Below are 16,024 nucleotides of genomic sequence, written 5' to 3' on the forward strand. Positions count from 1 at the left end.
CACACAAAGATACAAGCCTTTCAGACAGAGACTCAAGGTAAGAAACCGGCAGGAACGTGCACCTCAGTTAACTTGAGCTGCTGACTCGCTCCTACACTTGCCTCTGCCCAACCCTGTTCCTTCTTTCCTACCTGAAACAGGGATACCTGCTTTTTGTCACTTGACTACAAGTCTAGTTGAATGCTCACGTACTGTTTGAAATACTTAAGGTACTTGGTTAAGTACAAACATAACCAGTAATACCTGTGGTACAGAATTCACTGGCTTTCCCATTCTTTAGCACTTCCATGGTCTTCATGATGTTTTTCTGGAGAGCAAATTAAGATGGTAGAATTCTAGTCAGTTAAGCTTATGTGATCTTAATTGCATCATTTCCATAGGAATAATAAAGAAAAATAGACAGCTTCAAGTTTCTGCTTAGACTGGGCATCATTTCCATAGGAATAATAAAAATATACAGCTTCAAGTTTCTGCTTAGACTGCAGGAGTAGAGATTCAGGTTCTAGGGAGAGACTTAAGTATTGTAATTATATACTAAGGTTTTCTTTTTCACAACAAAGCACCCCAAACAAATCTTAGGGTTATGGTAATATACAAAATGCTCTCAGCAGTGCATGCATAAATCTCATTATTTTTGACAGTTCACCAGTGGAAGCCGAGATGTGCCATATATACCTCACTGATCCAAACATAACTGTTAGGGTTATGGTAATATACAAAATCCTCTCAGCAGTGCACGCATAAATCTCATTAATTATTCTTGACAGTTCACAAGTGGAAGCAGAGATGTGCCATATATACCTCACTGAGAATTACACTTAGTATTTTTTCATATATTCACCTCTCTATATATTTCAAGTAGTGCGAGACAGTATGGTTCTAACTATCTTCTCTGTTTCTAGACCGGACGGCCGTCACACTGCTCTGTGAGAGACTGCTGAACATTCAAGTGCAGGCATCAGAGCACTGCTCGGTATGTATCTCATCAGAACACACATTTCTGGGGAGATCAGCAAGGTATTCCACATCAGCTCTAGGATCTGGGTGCAACCCCGAGTGCTGGAGATGCTTTCTAGGCCCTCAGTCAAAGTTAGCAAGCTGTGCTCGGACAGCAGCATGCAGCGAGAGGGCCATCTGAACTCACTTACTGTTGTGTCTCATACCACTGGGATTATTTCCTTAGATTCGTACTTCTTTTGCACCAGTCAACTGTATATTGTTTAAATATTCTTGTTATGTTCCCTGTGAGGAAAAATAAATTCTCAGGTATCAGCTGCTTACCTTAAAAGCAGCTGGTTGGATAAAACAGTGAGAGCCTACTGCTCATCTCAGCAGTTGGTTCCTTTCAGTGGACAGAGGGATGTAATAGAGGAATGAAAAACTGAAAAAGCAGGGCAAAACGTGAGGGTGTCTCCAAAATACTGTATCAAGAGTATCTTTTCATTATGGCCTCCCAGGTGGCGATCAGAAAGAGAAGTGCGTAGCCTTGCGATGGGCCGTGCATGCTGAATGTTCATCCTCTCCACTAGTACCTAAAGAACCTAAATCTAGAGAGAGATTGTGACACCTTAATTGAAATGATGTATTAAAATGATAGATTTAGCTGCTTCTTAAAATAATGTTCCTAAACCACATTAGCTATTTTTCATTAAGCCTCTTGTTTGTTCTGTTCTTTTAGATTCAGGATGCACAAGCAGCCATGAGACTGTACACCTTGGAGAAAAAGAGATGGGAAGCTGCTGTTAAGAACAAATCTAACAACAAAAACTGTAAAACTTAAATGATTCTGCAGGGTGTCTTTACCTGCTGCATTTCCTGGTTTCACATCACATTCTAGGGCAGGTTGAGAGAGAACTGACAGCAGCTGTTTCATAAAGTCAGTCCCAGGACAACACTTGCTAACCCGGTGTGTGAATGCTGCCAGACAGGAGCACAGCTCGTATCCCCTTCCAGGTGGGGCCTACGCCTAAGGCCTGCTGCGTTTGAACAGTGCTTGTAACAGATGCCTGCATCTCTGATGTACGTCATTGGTTCAGTTTCTGCAAAGAAAATACACACTAAATTAAAATAAAAGGGGTTCTGAATTAAGATAGATGAAAGGAAGAAACTGACACTGCTTTGCTGAAGCTCCCAAAACTAACATCTTTATTTCAAATACCTGAAAGTCTACAAAGTAAGGTGAATTCTTAATTATTGCTGTTAGTCTCACAGTTGTGGTACTTAAATTAGCAGAATATATAACTGGTTATATTATTATTAATGACCCAATATTAGTCTTTCTGATGAGAAAAAAAATCTTTTAAAATATTTCTGAAGGATCCAGGCTTTTCTGTCTCAACCAGAAGTGTACAAGTCTTGTTCTTACACTAATGTTGTTCATTTACTTCTGCAGTCTCAAAAGCGTTGCGTCCACACGGGTCATTATCTCCTGGAGAGAAATGTGGGAGTTGGCAAATACAAGATTACCTTGTTGCTTCACTTATTTTTACATTTCTTTATTAATAAAAACCTTGTTTCTAACATAAGGCCTTTTAGGTGAGTGATGTTTTAAACGTATGTGGGGTCTGATTCTGCAGAATCCAATGAAGCTGTGATTACCAGACTGAATACTAATGCTGTGATTTAAATAATCCGAATGGATGCTGGAAGGTAAGGAGGAACGGGTTTCAGAGATGCAGCAGCTGTATTGCCAGGAGGAGAGTGTGCTGGTCTTGTCTGTCACGGGGGAACAATGAACTACACGTACAACACAAGAGGGAGCTTGCTTCGCCTTTGTGATTCCTGTTTTCTGCGCTACCCGGGAGCCGCAGTGTTGATTAAAACGGTGCAGGCAGCGCCTGCAGGAGACTGTGTAGAACAAGCCTGCGTGTAACTGTCTTTGAGACACCTTATGTAAGCAGGCTAAATGCGTAACTGAAGAGCAGAGTTACAAGACTAACCAGTTTTACTGGCTTAATGAACAAACTTCTAATTACTGTGCCTTGAGAGCAAGCCATTGCAAAGGAAATAATAGTTTAACACTTACAAAGCAAAAATTACTGTATGTAATATGCTGTATTCCTGTAAACTTGAGCATGTTTTAATATGAGGAACGTAAATTAATGCAATGTTGCAAGAGACCAGAACATAGTTTTAAAAAACTACAGCATAAAGATAACAAAACTTTCAACTACTTGTGTCTGGCAGTTAAATATTCTTACAAACTCACTCTTTACCCCATACACACATAATTCTGTTAAGTTTCTCCACTATGTAATTCCAGCTATATGATAAAATCCATAGCCAGAAATAATACACGAAGCATCCAACTCTTTACCATCACGGTGACTTTTACATACCACGCCAGATGGAAAGCGGCTTTTTGTTTCAGACAGCAGCTCTTCCATCTTCTGGGACAGCACACCCAGCACCGCATCACCTGTAATGCAAGCGGAGAGCGTGATTTATGGGGTACTCTTACAAGTGCCAGTGATTTCTGCAGGAGCTGAAGGACAGCAGGGAGGGGACAGAAGGCAGAATAAGATGAAGTTACAACTTTTATAGTCATTCAAGAACAAGTGGGATGAACTCTTGGTTCCAATTCATCCTCCTTTCAGAGACACACAGCAAGTCTTTCCCGGGAGCAACTAACACATCCCTGAGCAGCTATGGTTATGGTTTCCTTTACTATCTTTTGGGGTTCGGGAAGAGGAAGAGACTTGACAAACACCACCTCACCATACTGAACCATCTCGTTAATCAGCACGCAGATACTTTCCACCACTTCTGGATCATGGCGGTGAAGGCGGTAGGCATCTTTGATCAGGTTTATTCCACTGCCTTCAGAATCCGTTACAAATGCCAAAGCTGTGATTTCTGCAAGGGAGATGAACACTGCTGGGCTGACCGGTAGCTGGCAGACGGCATTCTCTGCTTTCCAACCCCCTGCTCCACCTAGCACACGTGTAGTGGTTTTTTCCCCAGAAGTCATGCCCATTATTTTCACTCCTGAAATATGCTATTCTGAAGTGTATTTGGGCAAGAAGTAGAAGACCATATATGCAGCTGATTTATTATGGCAGAAGTGGTATTTTACATTGTTTTCACACTGGTTGAGCTCTCTACCCTTTTACACAGCTGAAAACTTCACAGTAAAATAAACAAAGTACTCTCCTGATGGATCAGACTCTGCTGATCCGAGCCTTCTCATACACACATGCAGGGTCTAGTCCTGCAAGGAAAGATTAACTCAGGAGAGCAAATGTCAATCCTAACCCCACTACGAACCCCTGAACTACACAGAAACATGCACTTCTGAGCTGACTGGCCATTAGAAAGAATTGCTGAATGTTACCGGAGAGCCTCAGAAGGCTTGCTAAGGCTAGGCAGGTGTTCTTCACCAGCACTGGTCTTTCTGGGTTCATCCTGAGCGCGTCAAGCAGAAGCGCTGCCGTGGGCTCATACTCATTTTCAGTCAAGCAACCTTTAAAGAAAAATACATACAAACCCTCCAAAACGTCAGTATACTCAGAAGCCTTTAAAACACTCATCAGCATTTCAACTTCTGCCTCTGGTTTCTGAAATCACTTTTTAATTATGCAATAAAAGTTACAAAGAAAGCGTGTGAAAACCTGTGTTGCAGTAAAAAAGGCTCAATAAAGCCTTATCATTAGTTGATCCAGGGGTCTAAGAGAAATTTCTGATATATCTTCTACGGCAAGATTCCCTTTCATTCTCCAAGGCAAAGGGAATGGAGAGTCCTCAGCACTCAGCCTAGTCGTCTGGTGGGTACTAGAAGAGAGATGGCTGAGGGAAGAGCTTACTCAGCTCTTCCTAGTGGAACGAAGGCATAAGCACAGGGCAGCAGGTAAACATACGGCAATATTCCTGTATGAGGAAGAAAGACAGTAGTGCTGCAAGGATGTGTTCCTTAGTGCACATGACAATGAGATACGTGAGGGTTTTAAATATGAAATATTGTTCCCAATTTCCAAAGCAAATAACAAAACCCAACCTCCCACCTTATGCTGCACAACACCAACGCTGTGTGTAAATGAATAACTCAAATGGGATTCTTGGTCTTAAAAGAAGCCAGAGCAAACGCTCCATACAACATGGGTTGTAGCTGCTCAGCATCACAGCAACCATCAGCAGTATCTAGTTATGTAATTGCTAGAAGTCATCAAAAATAATTTAGTTAGGGAGAGTTACAAAGGAAGGCTGGTTAAGAGAGGATGCAAGTTTCTAACTCTGCTGCCATCTGCAGAGCCGGCTAAGGCCAAGCAGCCTGTGTTTCAGGAATCACCACCGACAGACATGTTTGGCATTCTGGCCTTTTCCATGCACAAGGGACAAGATGGCTGGGAAAACACACCTTGGAGTGACAATGCCCACAGGGCTGAGCAAGCCAACTCTGTAACCGTGCCATTCTGGAGGTGCTCTTGAAGGACCGCAGAGGTAACGGGGACAGCACTTTTCAGCAATGCTTGGTCTACATTATTCTCTGAATTACCATAACAAAAAGGAGATTAATCAAGTGATTTAATCAAGTAGCAATATCATAAGCATATTGTATGTCAAATTATATCAGCAAAACACTAAGGGGGATGGCATTGCAGTAATGCAATGTTATTTTAGTATGGACAACAGCAGAGCGAACGAGCTTCAAGTGTACAAACCTATCAAATTTTACAGGAGTAATAGTAGCATTTACTGCAGAAAGCTGAACTTCTGCAGGAACTAGTTTTCTTTGCCATTTAAATTATACATGGGGATCACAGCATGAAACCTCCAAAAATAACCACCTTTTGGAGAAAATACGGTCTCCAGAACAGACATTTAGCCGCTCACAGATCAAATGGGTGGTTTGTTGCACAGAAGGAATAAAACACCTCAAGTGCAATTGTGCACATTCTGTGCTTTCAGCCTTCCTTGATGACCAAAACACCACACACTAATACAAGAACAAGTCACAGAAACAAATCCCATCGAAACTTCCAGCGTGGTCTCGTAAGAAGGGGTTAGCGCAAGCAACCACCCATGGCTCTCACTGTCAGATGATGAGAGTTTAGTTCCAAGGCAATGGGAGTACACTTGCCACCTTGCCAATCACATTTCAGAAAAGCAAGTCTGTAGGAGATCTCCAACTCAATATTCAGCCCAGTGCTGGCAAGTGTGATGCAAAGAAGTAAGATGCTATTAATTCCAAATGCTATTCTGATACCTAATCTAATATGCTGTTTGCACTGCACTCCCTCTGCTAATAGCAGAGCAACACTGCATGACTGACAAGCCAGTAGCTGTGTGTAACCCTGTCCTTTCTGGCAGTCTGTTCATAGGCCACACCTTGGCCTGAACAGTAAAGATCCACACCCTATCACAAAAAGGGTTGCTAAAAAGTCTGCATTAGTTTTTCGCCCTCTGTCATTAACTGTGGATCACTTATTCTAGTAATGCTCTCCAAACAGGAGAAAAGCAAGAAATACAGTCCCAGCAACAGGAATGTCTGAAGGCAATTAGGCACAATACCTGCTGCCTTTCAGTCCCATGAGCCTAGGCACAATACTGGCTGTGTTCTACTCACCACTCCCAGCCACGCTCCAGAGAACGCCACAGCAAGAGAGGCAGATCTTTTCATTGTGAAGAAAGTGTCTTAAAATTGACAGGAGGTCTGGAATTACTCCAACTTTCCTTAGATTTTCTGCAGCAACTTCTGAAAAGCACAGAAAAAAAGAAATGCTATAGAAGAATGTGGTATTTTTGTCCCACTCGCTGTCCTCGGCACAGACAGCACTACTAACCATACTTAAACAGGGATAACATGATCCCATCAGCGGGACAAAAGAAAGCAAGAAAATGGACTGAATTCTTTAACAAGATGCACTTAAGCACAGTGTTTAGCACAAGTGATCCTTTCAAACGGATGTCTGGCCATCCTTTTTCCCCACAGCTCTGAAATTTTCAGAGCAGAAAAGGAACTGAGAGGGTATAAATGACTATTTTTCAAACGCCTCCCATTTAGCAATTCAACCTACCTCAGCTTCAGAGTTAGGAAACAATGTAGAAGATAGTTTGGTCTTAGATGTTAAATTTATTTATACCTGGACACTTTTTTTTAAAAGATCATTTCCTTGTTGCTAAATCCTCCTGTAACCATTTATAAAAAATAGCCTTCTGATGACTGTTGAGCTGACACTGAAAACAAGTACTATAAATATTTATCAATTACAATCTCAGGAGGAAAGCCAGAGTAGAGAAATTAGATAGAAGAGTTTCAATTCACCATGGCACAGCCAAAAATAGAATCCAGGTTTCATGCCCTCATTTTCCTAAGCACTATTATTTGCACAGATTATACTCATTTCCAAACCAAAATCAAATACAGGACCACTCTAATCCACACAGATCTGTAAGCACCTGAAGCCTCAGTGGTGTATCTTACACTTTCAGGAGTGTCATCATACAAGTATTACCATTATTAAACTAATGCCTACAGACATCCGTGTCTCGGAGAAGTCATGAGTTCTGCATTACATCTTGGATTAGATTAGAAAAGTAGGAGTATTCTCCACAGATGAGCAAGGATTAGATTAGAAAAGTAGGAGTATTCTCCACAGATGAGCAAGGAGACCCACCATCAGCTGAGGCCATCATCAGTAACGTGCAAACCAAGGAAAGTAACTCTTCATTTTCTGAGTGCTTTCTCACTGTCTCTAACAGACAACTGGCCGCATGCTCATCCAGGGACACCACCACATCCTGTTCTAGAGCTGTCGAGAGTAAACATTTGAACAGAACAAAGATTTCAGTGGCTTTGACTGAAGTCTGAATCCCCTGCTAAGCAAAACATTCAATTACCAGCATTTCTTCACATAAACACATCCAAAAGTTACTTCATGTTTTCTTTTCCTGAAATACAATTCTTACTATTTTCAGGTTTGTATCAGGTGTTATTGGGGTAAAGTGCCAAGAACGTAACAGCAGGGACCACGCAAGAGACTAAAAAGTATTCTATACTTTTATGGTTTGAAATTCAAATCCCAGAGTCTAATTTGTACACTCTAGTAACACACTACATACCATGAAAACAAACTTGGTAGCCTAAGAGCAGTAGCCTGTACACAGAATTCATGTAAGCCTGTCCTGAAGACAGTCCATGAGAATCCAGACACTTATTAAATCTTATTAAACAAATTCCTCTATAGCTTCAAATGTATCCCCTAAAATCATTACTGAACCCATTTCAAACCTTTTCTGATACATCTAACTTGACAAGAGATTGGCTACCACCCAGCTAAGTTGGAAGCCTCCTAAGTGTACCTTGACTAAGAATGTCAAGCAACAAACTGCAACCATCCACTTGTAACTTGAGGGAATCTACGTGAGTCTTCATGGCAAAAGTGATCAATTCTGTGAACGCTGGCAGATAGGGCAAGGCTGTGGGGAGAAGAAACTATTTAAGACAAGATTTGGTTACACAGCTCAGAGGTATCTACACTCCAAAACACAAGAGTTCGGGTTTCAAGTCCATTTGAGCCCCTATGGACAATGTGATATGGCAGAACAACCTTCCTGAATCAAAACCAAAATGTAGGTGAAACAAAGTGAATTTTGCAGTCTCTATGGGAAATGTCTGTTATTAAACAGCTGCACGGCTATGCAAGCTAAGCGTACTCAGCTCGCTCCTCACTAAGTCACGTTGGCATTGCTCACTGGTCACGAGGCAAGCAGTGGGGTAGAACATCATGCATAGAGCCCAAACCATGCTTTGAAGAACCTGTGGAGGAAAGTGTTTCCCCAGGTCTCCTAGTTCTAGGAAGAACTAAGGAAGGTAAGAGCTGTTCAGTGTATCTACAGATGTGATAAAACACTGAGGAAACACTGGATGGTTTTTGAGCACCTTCAACACTGTGAGCATCGGTCACTGTGAGCCTCGGTGCAGAAGTGCCACACAAGTCAGTCTTAAGCTGCTGTCAACAGGATTGTATGAGAAATCATGAAGATCCATTCATTTGTTATTTATAACCAAAGCTTGCTGTATTACTGAGTAAAGATTTCTTCAGGAACAGAGCTGAAGATACACGTAATGCCAAGGAAAAACCAAATTACTCTTTTTCCTTACTGATGACAGGTATGAACAGCCCTGTGTTGTAACATTATAGGCCAACGGCAGCATCAAAACACCCCCACTACCAAATGGCAGCACATTTTATAACCGAGTTAACATGCTGCTTTGAAAATACTTGAAAAAATGTGCAGATGCTGGGGAAATCATTCAGTCTTCACTCACACCAGGTAGCTTCCTTTTGCTCTCAGTCTCTCAGCCCTAGGAATTACCCCCACTTTGCCCCAACACTGATATGAACTACCTTCTTAAAAATGTCAGTTTGCCAATTAAACCATCACTAAGGTTTTTTCCAGTGCCCTTTGTGCTTATTCCGGTAAAAAGCCTCTGCTGTTTGACAAGGGCATTTACAAAACAAGTACCAACACAATCACATCAACTAGTGGCCTATTCCAGTACCTTCCAAAAAATGAGAAATAAGAGAACAATTTCATTTTCATTTATTGTCATGAGAATTTTTTTTACTATTTTCTTTTCCTATTATCTCAAAATGCAAGGAAAAAGGAGAATAAATAAAGTAATAAAATAGTGCCTTACCACTCTTGTCTCTTACAAAGCTGGCAAGGAGATGAATGGCTTTAGACTGTGCTTCTCCTACATCCCAGAAAGCCTGCATGAATTCTACATAAAACAAGAAAATTCTTCTAGCTATTTGATACAAAAAAAAAAACTATCCAGCCAAAACCAGCAGACACTTATAAAAAAACACTCAAGTTTTCTCAATTCTGTGCAAGATGTAAATTCATTTAAATTAAAATAATGTAATTTGTGATTGTTGAAGAGAGAAAAACTTTTCCCCTAATGTATAAGACATGAAAATAGTACAAAGTGTTATGATTCACCTTTACAATCTTTGTATTCGGCATTATGTATTTTGGGGCCCTGTTGGAATATTAAATCAGAGCAGGGCTAGGGGCTTTTAAATGCATTATTCCAAGAGCCTTTTCAGATTAAGAGAACATCTTCCTTACTGAGAAGGAAAATAACAGATCAGATCCTTTGTTGACAAACTAGCAAAGATGTTAGAATGCAGACACAGTAAGTGGGGCTCCCCAATTTTCTTAGGAATTACCTCTGACCCCATTTAACTTGTGCAGTAGGTATGGCTGGTGATCTTAGGATTACTACAGCCTTTTCTGTAGCCTCATTTCTCCAAACAGCATCCTATTTTACTTCAAGTGAAATGAGTGTCCAGTAATGCATTTGCAGTTACAATATATGCTAACTGGAAAACACATGGGTTTATTTCCTACAAAAATCACCACTCCATGAATCTTATTTTCCTTATTACCTAGAATACTTTCGATTCCTCCCTCAAGAAGCACATCTATTATTTTGGGAGGCAAAGACCTTTTCAGTTTTACTGCAGAGGCACCCACAACAGTCAGGCATTCCCTAATAAATGGAACATCAGCCAGATCCCTAGAATTACAAAAGACAAAAGTAATACCAAAATGTTAGAATTGATAAGTTACAAAAAAAAATGAATCATACAGGCTTGGTTCCATTTTGATATAAAAAAGTTAATAGTACTTTTTGGAAGACGGGATTATTTTTGACAGAACTTGCACAATTTACTTCAAATCAGCTAATGAAAGCTCACATTGAGCAAGCCAAGCTTAGGCTTCAAGTTAATGGCTTGTAAAATTGTTTATAACATGATTTTATAACATAACTCTACAAAAAAGGACACCTACGCATACCAGAATGCCCACTTCTGAGTGATTAAAAAAGTCAGACTTGGTGTTAACTCAACTTCCCGAGGCAGTAAGATCAGCAACCTTGACTCAATCTCTCTCAAACAGTAGCTAACATTCCCATCTTTGGGAAGGTAGGTGGGGTGTAGAGCAAAATATAATAAAGGGAAAGCATCCAGAACTCACTTTGCTGTGGGTCTCATGCTGGGCTGAATCTGTAGCATCTTAAACAAAATGGGAAATAAAGGCAAAGAGCTGTTATCTCCGTTCTGCATCAGTGGCAGAGCTCCCTCAAGGCAGCTGGTATCCTGTCTAATATCCTGCAGTAACGAAGTTCTCTCTCCTGCCTGTTAAGAGTATAGTATCAGCAGATCGTTCACACCCTCCTTTACAGACACCCTGGTGGGCCCATGACATTTCAGATCTGTAATGAACATTACGTACACTCAGCACAAAGCAGGTCATCATGTCAAGTAGAACACAGCCTAGAGACCAGATGTCAGATTTCTCCGTAAAAGAAAACACAAGCGTTTCTGGAGCCATCCAAGACTTGCTATCTGTCAAAATAAGAATCACAGGAACGTTGCTGACGTACTACACAGGGTTTTTGCTCACACATCCATAAACTACAGGCAATTGGTTTATGTCCAAGAATAATTTGGAAATGTTCTGCAGAGATTATACATGTTTTACTGGTGATTTGCCACAAAAGACTAAGAAACGCTGTAACCAATGAACGATTTTCCAAGATATTACTGCATAGGTATCAAGCTAAAAAGGATTCCAACTGTATCTCTTGCAGAGTTCTGAGACTCGGACATATCTATAGTTTAAAATTGCACATAATTAAGCCTGCAGGCAACTGCCTACAAATATCCTATTCATACTTCAGAAGGAAAATAGTATAATATGGGAAAGGGGGAGGGAAGATAATTTTTTCCTCTTTGGCTGATTTGTCTCTGAGGACAAAAAAAACTCATCATAAATGAAACTTAAAAATAAAGTAAAAAATGTAAACAAAATATATACTTTCTTCCACTCTTATTTTCCATTTCAACTCATCTGTCATAAGCGTTTCTGTACTGAAGTCGCTAAGCATGAAGGATGCTTCACCCGTCACAAGTATGTTTGAGGGCTTGAGATTTCTGCAACACAAATATTTTCTGTCAGCCCGTGAAGTCAGAGCCTAACGATGTATAACCACAGGTTCTCAGGGTCTCCACACATCAGAAGGTTTGGGAGGGAGGATAGGAGGGGTGGTAGTGAGGGGTTTGGGGTTTTTTTTTGTTCTTGGGTTTTGTTGGGGTTTTTTGTTGTTTGGTTGGTTGGGGGTTTTTTATACATACAAGTGATAATCAACTGAAATACAATTATTTTTACTGTGAAATGATTTAAAATTGTTTGTGTGACACAGATTTATCTGAAGAACATCTTTAACACAACAACTGTTGTCTCTTACTTCAGATAGACAAAGCATACCTTACCCACCACAGCCACCAAAACGTAAGCATCAAGAGATGGTCAATACTGTAGTATTAATTTTAATATTAGAATTTTAGCACATTTAAAAAAAAAACAGAGAGAACACCTAGTTCAAATGGATAATTTTAGCCAAAGCTCAGATGTAGTTTACTTCAGAAATCACAAAAAACTAATCCATACACAAAGTCCAGAATTTCTACCTTCTACTCCCCCTTTAGGAACAGTAAAGTTCCTGCCTCTGAGCAGCTGTGCTGAACCAACAGTCACTGCAAACCACAAGGACCTATCAAAGAGACAAGATTTCTACTCACCTGTGGAAAATATTTTGTTTGTGTATATAAAACAAAGCATCCACCATCTGTCCCAGGAACTTCCCAATCACCTGTTGAGGGAAATACACATCAAAGTGTAATATTAACAGAATAACTTCCAAGTATCTCTTGGAAAATAACTTCCAAAACCACCCTTCAGCAAAACACTGTGCTTTGAAGATTTGATTAATGTGATAGAGAGGGAATACAGAGGAAAAAGTATAAAAGCAGTGAGACTGTCAGTTCAACCACATCTCTTCTGTACTTTTTACCATGTCTGTTATTTTTTCTGACTTCTGCCTTTTTTCCTTGATTACAGATGACAGATCTCCTTGGCCCGAGTGCTGCATTACCAGACAAAGGAACAGAGATGATATCTGTAATAAAACATTACACCAAAATGGTCTAATTGTTTGCAGGTAATAACATAACCACTAAGAAAGATAAAACCAAGCACTGGGACCAGCTGGTGGGTGTGATGTTCAATACCAGGGTGTTCTAAGATGATTTATCTCTCACAGAGGTGACAATATTTACTTTTGTTTATGAAAAAAACCAGCATGTTTGGGTTTTTTTTTTAAAAAAAACACATTCTCAAGCATCTTATCTGAAGCCATATGGGACAACTCAAGTCAAATATACAACCATAAATTCAACATAAATTTTGCCTGAACCCTGAATAAAATAAGTCAGGGCTTTCAGCTTCCTATAGTCTCCTATAAAAGGGTTTTCATGCTGGCATCAAAATCAGTATTGCACACTGATTCACACCAGAATCGGTGAGTCAGCATGCAATACTGCCATGGGATGGACTCCAATCCATGTATCTTCACAGCTTTTCAGCATGTTTACTCAGGAGTTAAAAAAGCAGACTTGTTTCAAACCAAAACCTTTTTTTTAACCATCTCACACCAATGACCCCAAATGTAAACCTGCAGAAATGCTCACATGCTTACAGCATAACCATGTGTTCCAGTTTAGCCAATCTTTGTCCCTTCTCACCTCGTTATCCCAAGTCACAAACAATTCCTTGTAAACACAGATGTTTGAATGATGAAGTTTTAGCAAATCCCTTGCCTGCATTGAATAAAAAAAATACAGAGAGAGGTTTCTATAGCTACATTGTCATTACCATTAACAGGACTTTAAATAATATCCCAAGCCAGTTCCTGACTTGTTCATGTCTGGTGTTTGATCAAATTTTTACAGTGTGCAAGCTCGGTTACATATACAGATGTACAAGTGTCAAGTTAAAGAAAATCCCTCACTAAGACCCTACTCAATGCAATGCTGTAACAGCCTTGTGAGATTCAAGGATCCTTGGGGAGAGGTTATACAAACCACCCCCTTCTTTAATTCCTAACATCCAAACCTAAAAACACACCTGAGAACATGAAAGTCAAGATGATTTTTCTAGTGTAGCCTTGATTTCCAGTAACCCCTACGCAAGCCTGAACCTCAGAAAGTATGACACTAGTGAGATGCTTATCTCCTTGAAGGTGGTTTCCGTGTAGAGCTCTAACAATTACCAATTACTTCAGCAAATTTGCTGATGATGTAAAAGGTAAAAAGAATTCAACTTGGTCTCCTATAGTTGTGTTTGTGGCTGTGTAGACACAACAGAAAAACTAAGAAAAGTCATGCTCCCAGCTGGCACCACTGCATTTATTTCAATAGACATACATCAGCAGAAAAACTGGATCAAACTTTATCAGTAAGGCCTGACTCAGTACATAAAGAGGTCACCTCTCCAGTAGGATGATGCATCTGTACAGATGTGTTCTCACTCATTTACACCTGCAGATGTCATGCACATGGGACACTGAAACTATACATCGTGTGCTGCTTCACGTGTTTTGATGAAACAAATTTTGGTATTTTAATAGTATTTCTGATGCTGCTTCTTACACCAGGAATTGAGACAAGTTTGCACACAAAAGTACGTACAATGGAAGAAAAACAGTCAAATCATTCACATTAAAAAAATCCAACTGTGATAAATAAACATACAATGAAATACGTTAACTAGAAATTGAGTAATTAATAATAAGCTATAAACAGAGCAAGAATCTCCTTCAGCTTAAAGACAAAAACGGTGAGCTTTGCTCTTTGTCTTCAGCACAAACCAAATACAAGCTCTGAAAAAGGACTATCCCCTGAGAACTGCTGTCCATTTGAGCCTACATACTCAAATGTAAGAACAATTAATACCAAATCCTGGCCTGAGCTCGAGCAGAGGACAAGGAGAACACCTCTCAGATAGTCCTACCTGATTTACATCTCAGCTACTTACTTTGTTAATCCTAGTAAAGATTAAAAAGATAAAAGACTTTGTTCTGTCAAGACTATTACTTCACTTACAAAAAAGCAAAATAAAACTGTACTGATACCTCCTTCAAGGCCTCATTTGCTTGCTTTTCCTCAATGCATTCAATCTGCACCAAACAAAAGACAAGGATGAGATTAATATAGAGATAGCGAAACTTTAAGCCAGAACAATCTTTCCAGGATGACTGGAACTGCCAATTGTGTAAAAATTGGCACAAATTTTCAATCTCTAATGTTTGCAGAAGTCTTATTATTGGGAGATAGCCAAAACCAGAGCTTTAAACAACTCTGCAACAGTCTTTCTCCTGCACTGTCAAAGTAGTGGCAAGCTGAGGTGAAAACACACTGCATGGACCTAAATAGGGCTGCTCCCCTTTTCTCATTTGTAACTTTAATATTCTAGTTAAGCAATCCGAATCTTCTGACTTCCAAAATAGCAGTACAGCAAGATGTAAGCCTGTTCTTAACCAGTGGCCAAGCTACGTAACATGTTTGTGTCTGTTACTATCAGAAAGGCCCATGGAGATGACAAACACACCAATAGACTCTTGTTTTCCTAGCAACCACCTTCTCACCTGCTTTATTATATATTTCTTCTCCTCGTGCTTTTCTGTTTTCAGTTCAGCCACCAGCATAGTGCCCAGCACCCCGGGCTGCAGCTGCTCCAGCACCTACAAGGCAGAGGAGAGACCCTAATGCACTTACTCAGCTCCAACTGGTGACCCAGCCAAGGCAGAAAACCCCTTCAAACCACTTTCCCAAACACCCTCCACACAGTACACCTCCAGTTTGCCACAGCAGGACCACACGCACCCCAACTCTTAAGTGGCACACAGGCCTCCTTTTCACCCTTCCCTCCAGCTGAACACAACACCCCCCCTCTCCAGGGCCATCCACACCTCAGTGCTCCACTCCCTAGGATGGTGTAGGCCCCCTCCTCAGAACAGCTCACACTCTCCACAGCACTACACCCCTCTCCTAGGAACTACCTGTACCCCCCCAGAGCTCCACACCCCACAGAGCCACTCACAGTCCCTCCCCATGTTCACATGGGACCCCCAGGGGTACCTACACCCCCCCTCCCCTAGGCCACAAACTGCTCC

The 16,024-nt window shown here is 40.6% G+C and overlaps 1 protein-coding gene across 1 annotated transcript; it reads right to left on the bottom strand.

Annotated features, from left to right (window-relative positions):
* Window positions 1-2,380: 2,380 nt before the first annotated feature.
* STKLD1 (serine/threonine kinase-like domain containing 1) lies at window positions 2,381-15,592 on the bottom strand (the record flags this gene model as incomplete). Its single annotated transcript, XM_010149878.1, has 18 exons — window positions 2,381-2,428; window positions 3,339-3,418; window positions 3,718-3,855; window positions 4,334-4,462; window positions 5,354-5,482; window positions 6,563-6,691; window positions 7,614-7,748; window positions 8,299-8,415; window positions 9,641-9,724; window positions 10,395-10,525; window positions 10,987-11,147; window positions 11,245-11,357; window positions 11,830-11,945; window positions 12,594-12,664; window positions 12,866-12,970; window positions 13,596-13,670; window positions 14,984-15,028; window positions 15,497-15,592. Coding segments are annotated over 18 exons (1,902 nt in total), but the record flags the coding sequence as incomplete, so codon positions are not given.
* Between the last annotated feature and the right edge of the window lie 432 nt (window positions 15,593-16,024).

This window comes from Eurypyga helias, unplaced genomic scaffold (assembly GCF_000690775.1).
Source record: "Eurypyga helias isolate BGI_N326 unplaced genomic scaffold, ASM69077v1 scaffold29004, whole genome shotgun sequence".
Classification (NCBI taxonomy): domain Eukaryota; kingdom Metazoa; phylum Chordata; class Aves; order Eurypygiformes; family Eurypygidae; genus Eurypyga; species Eurypyga helias.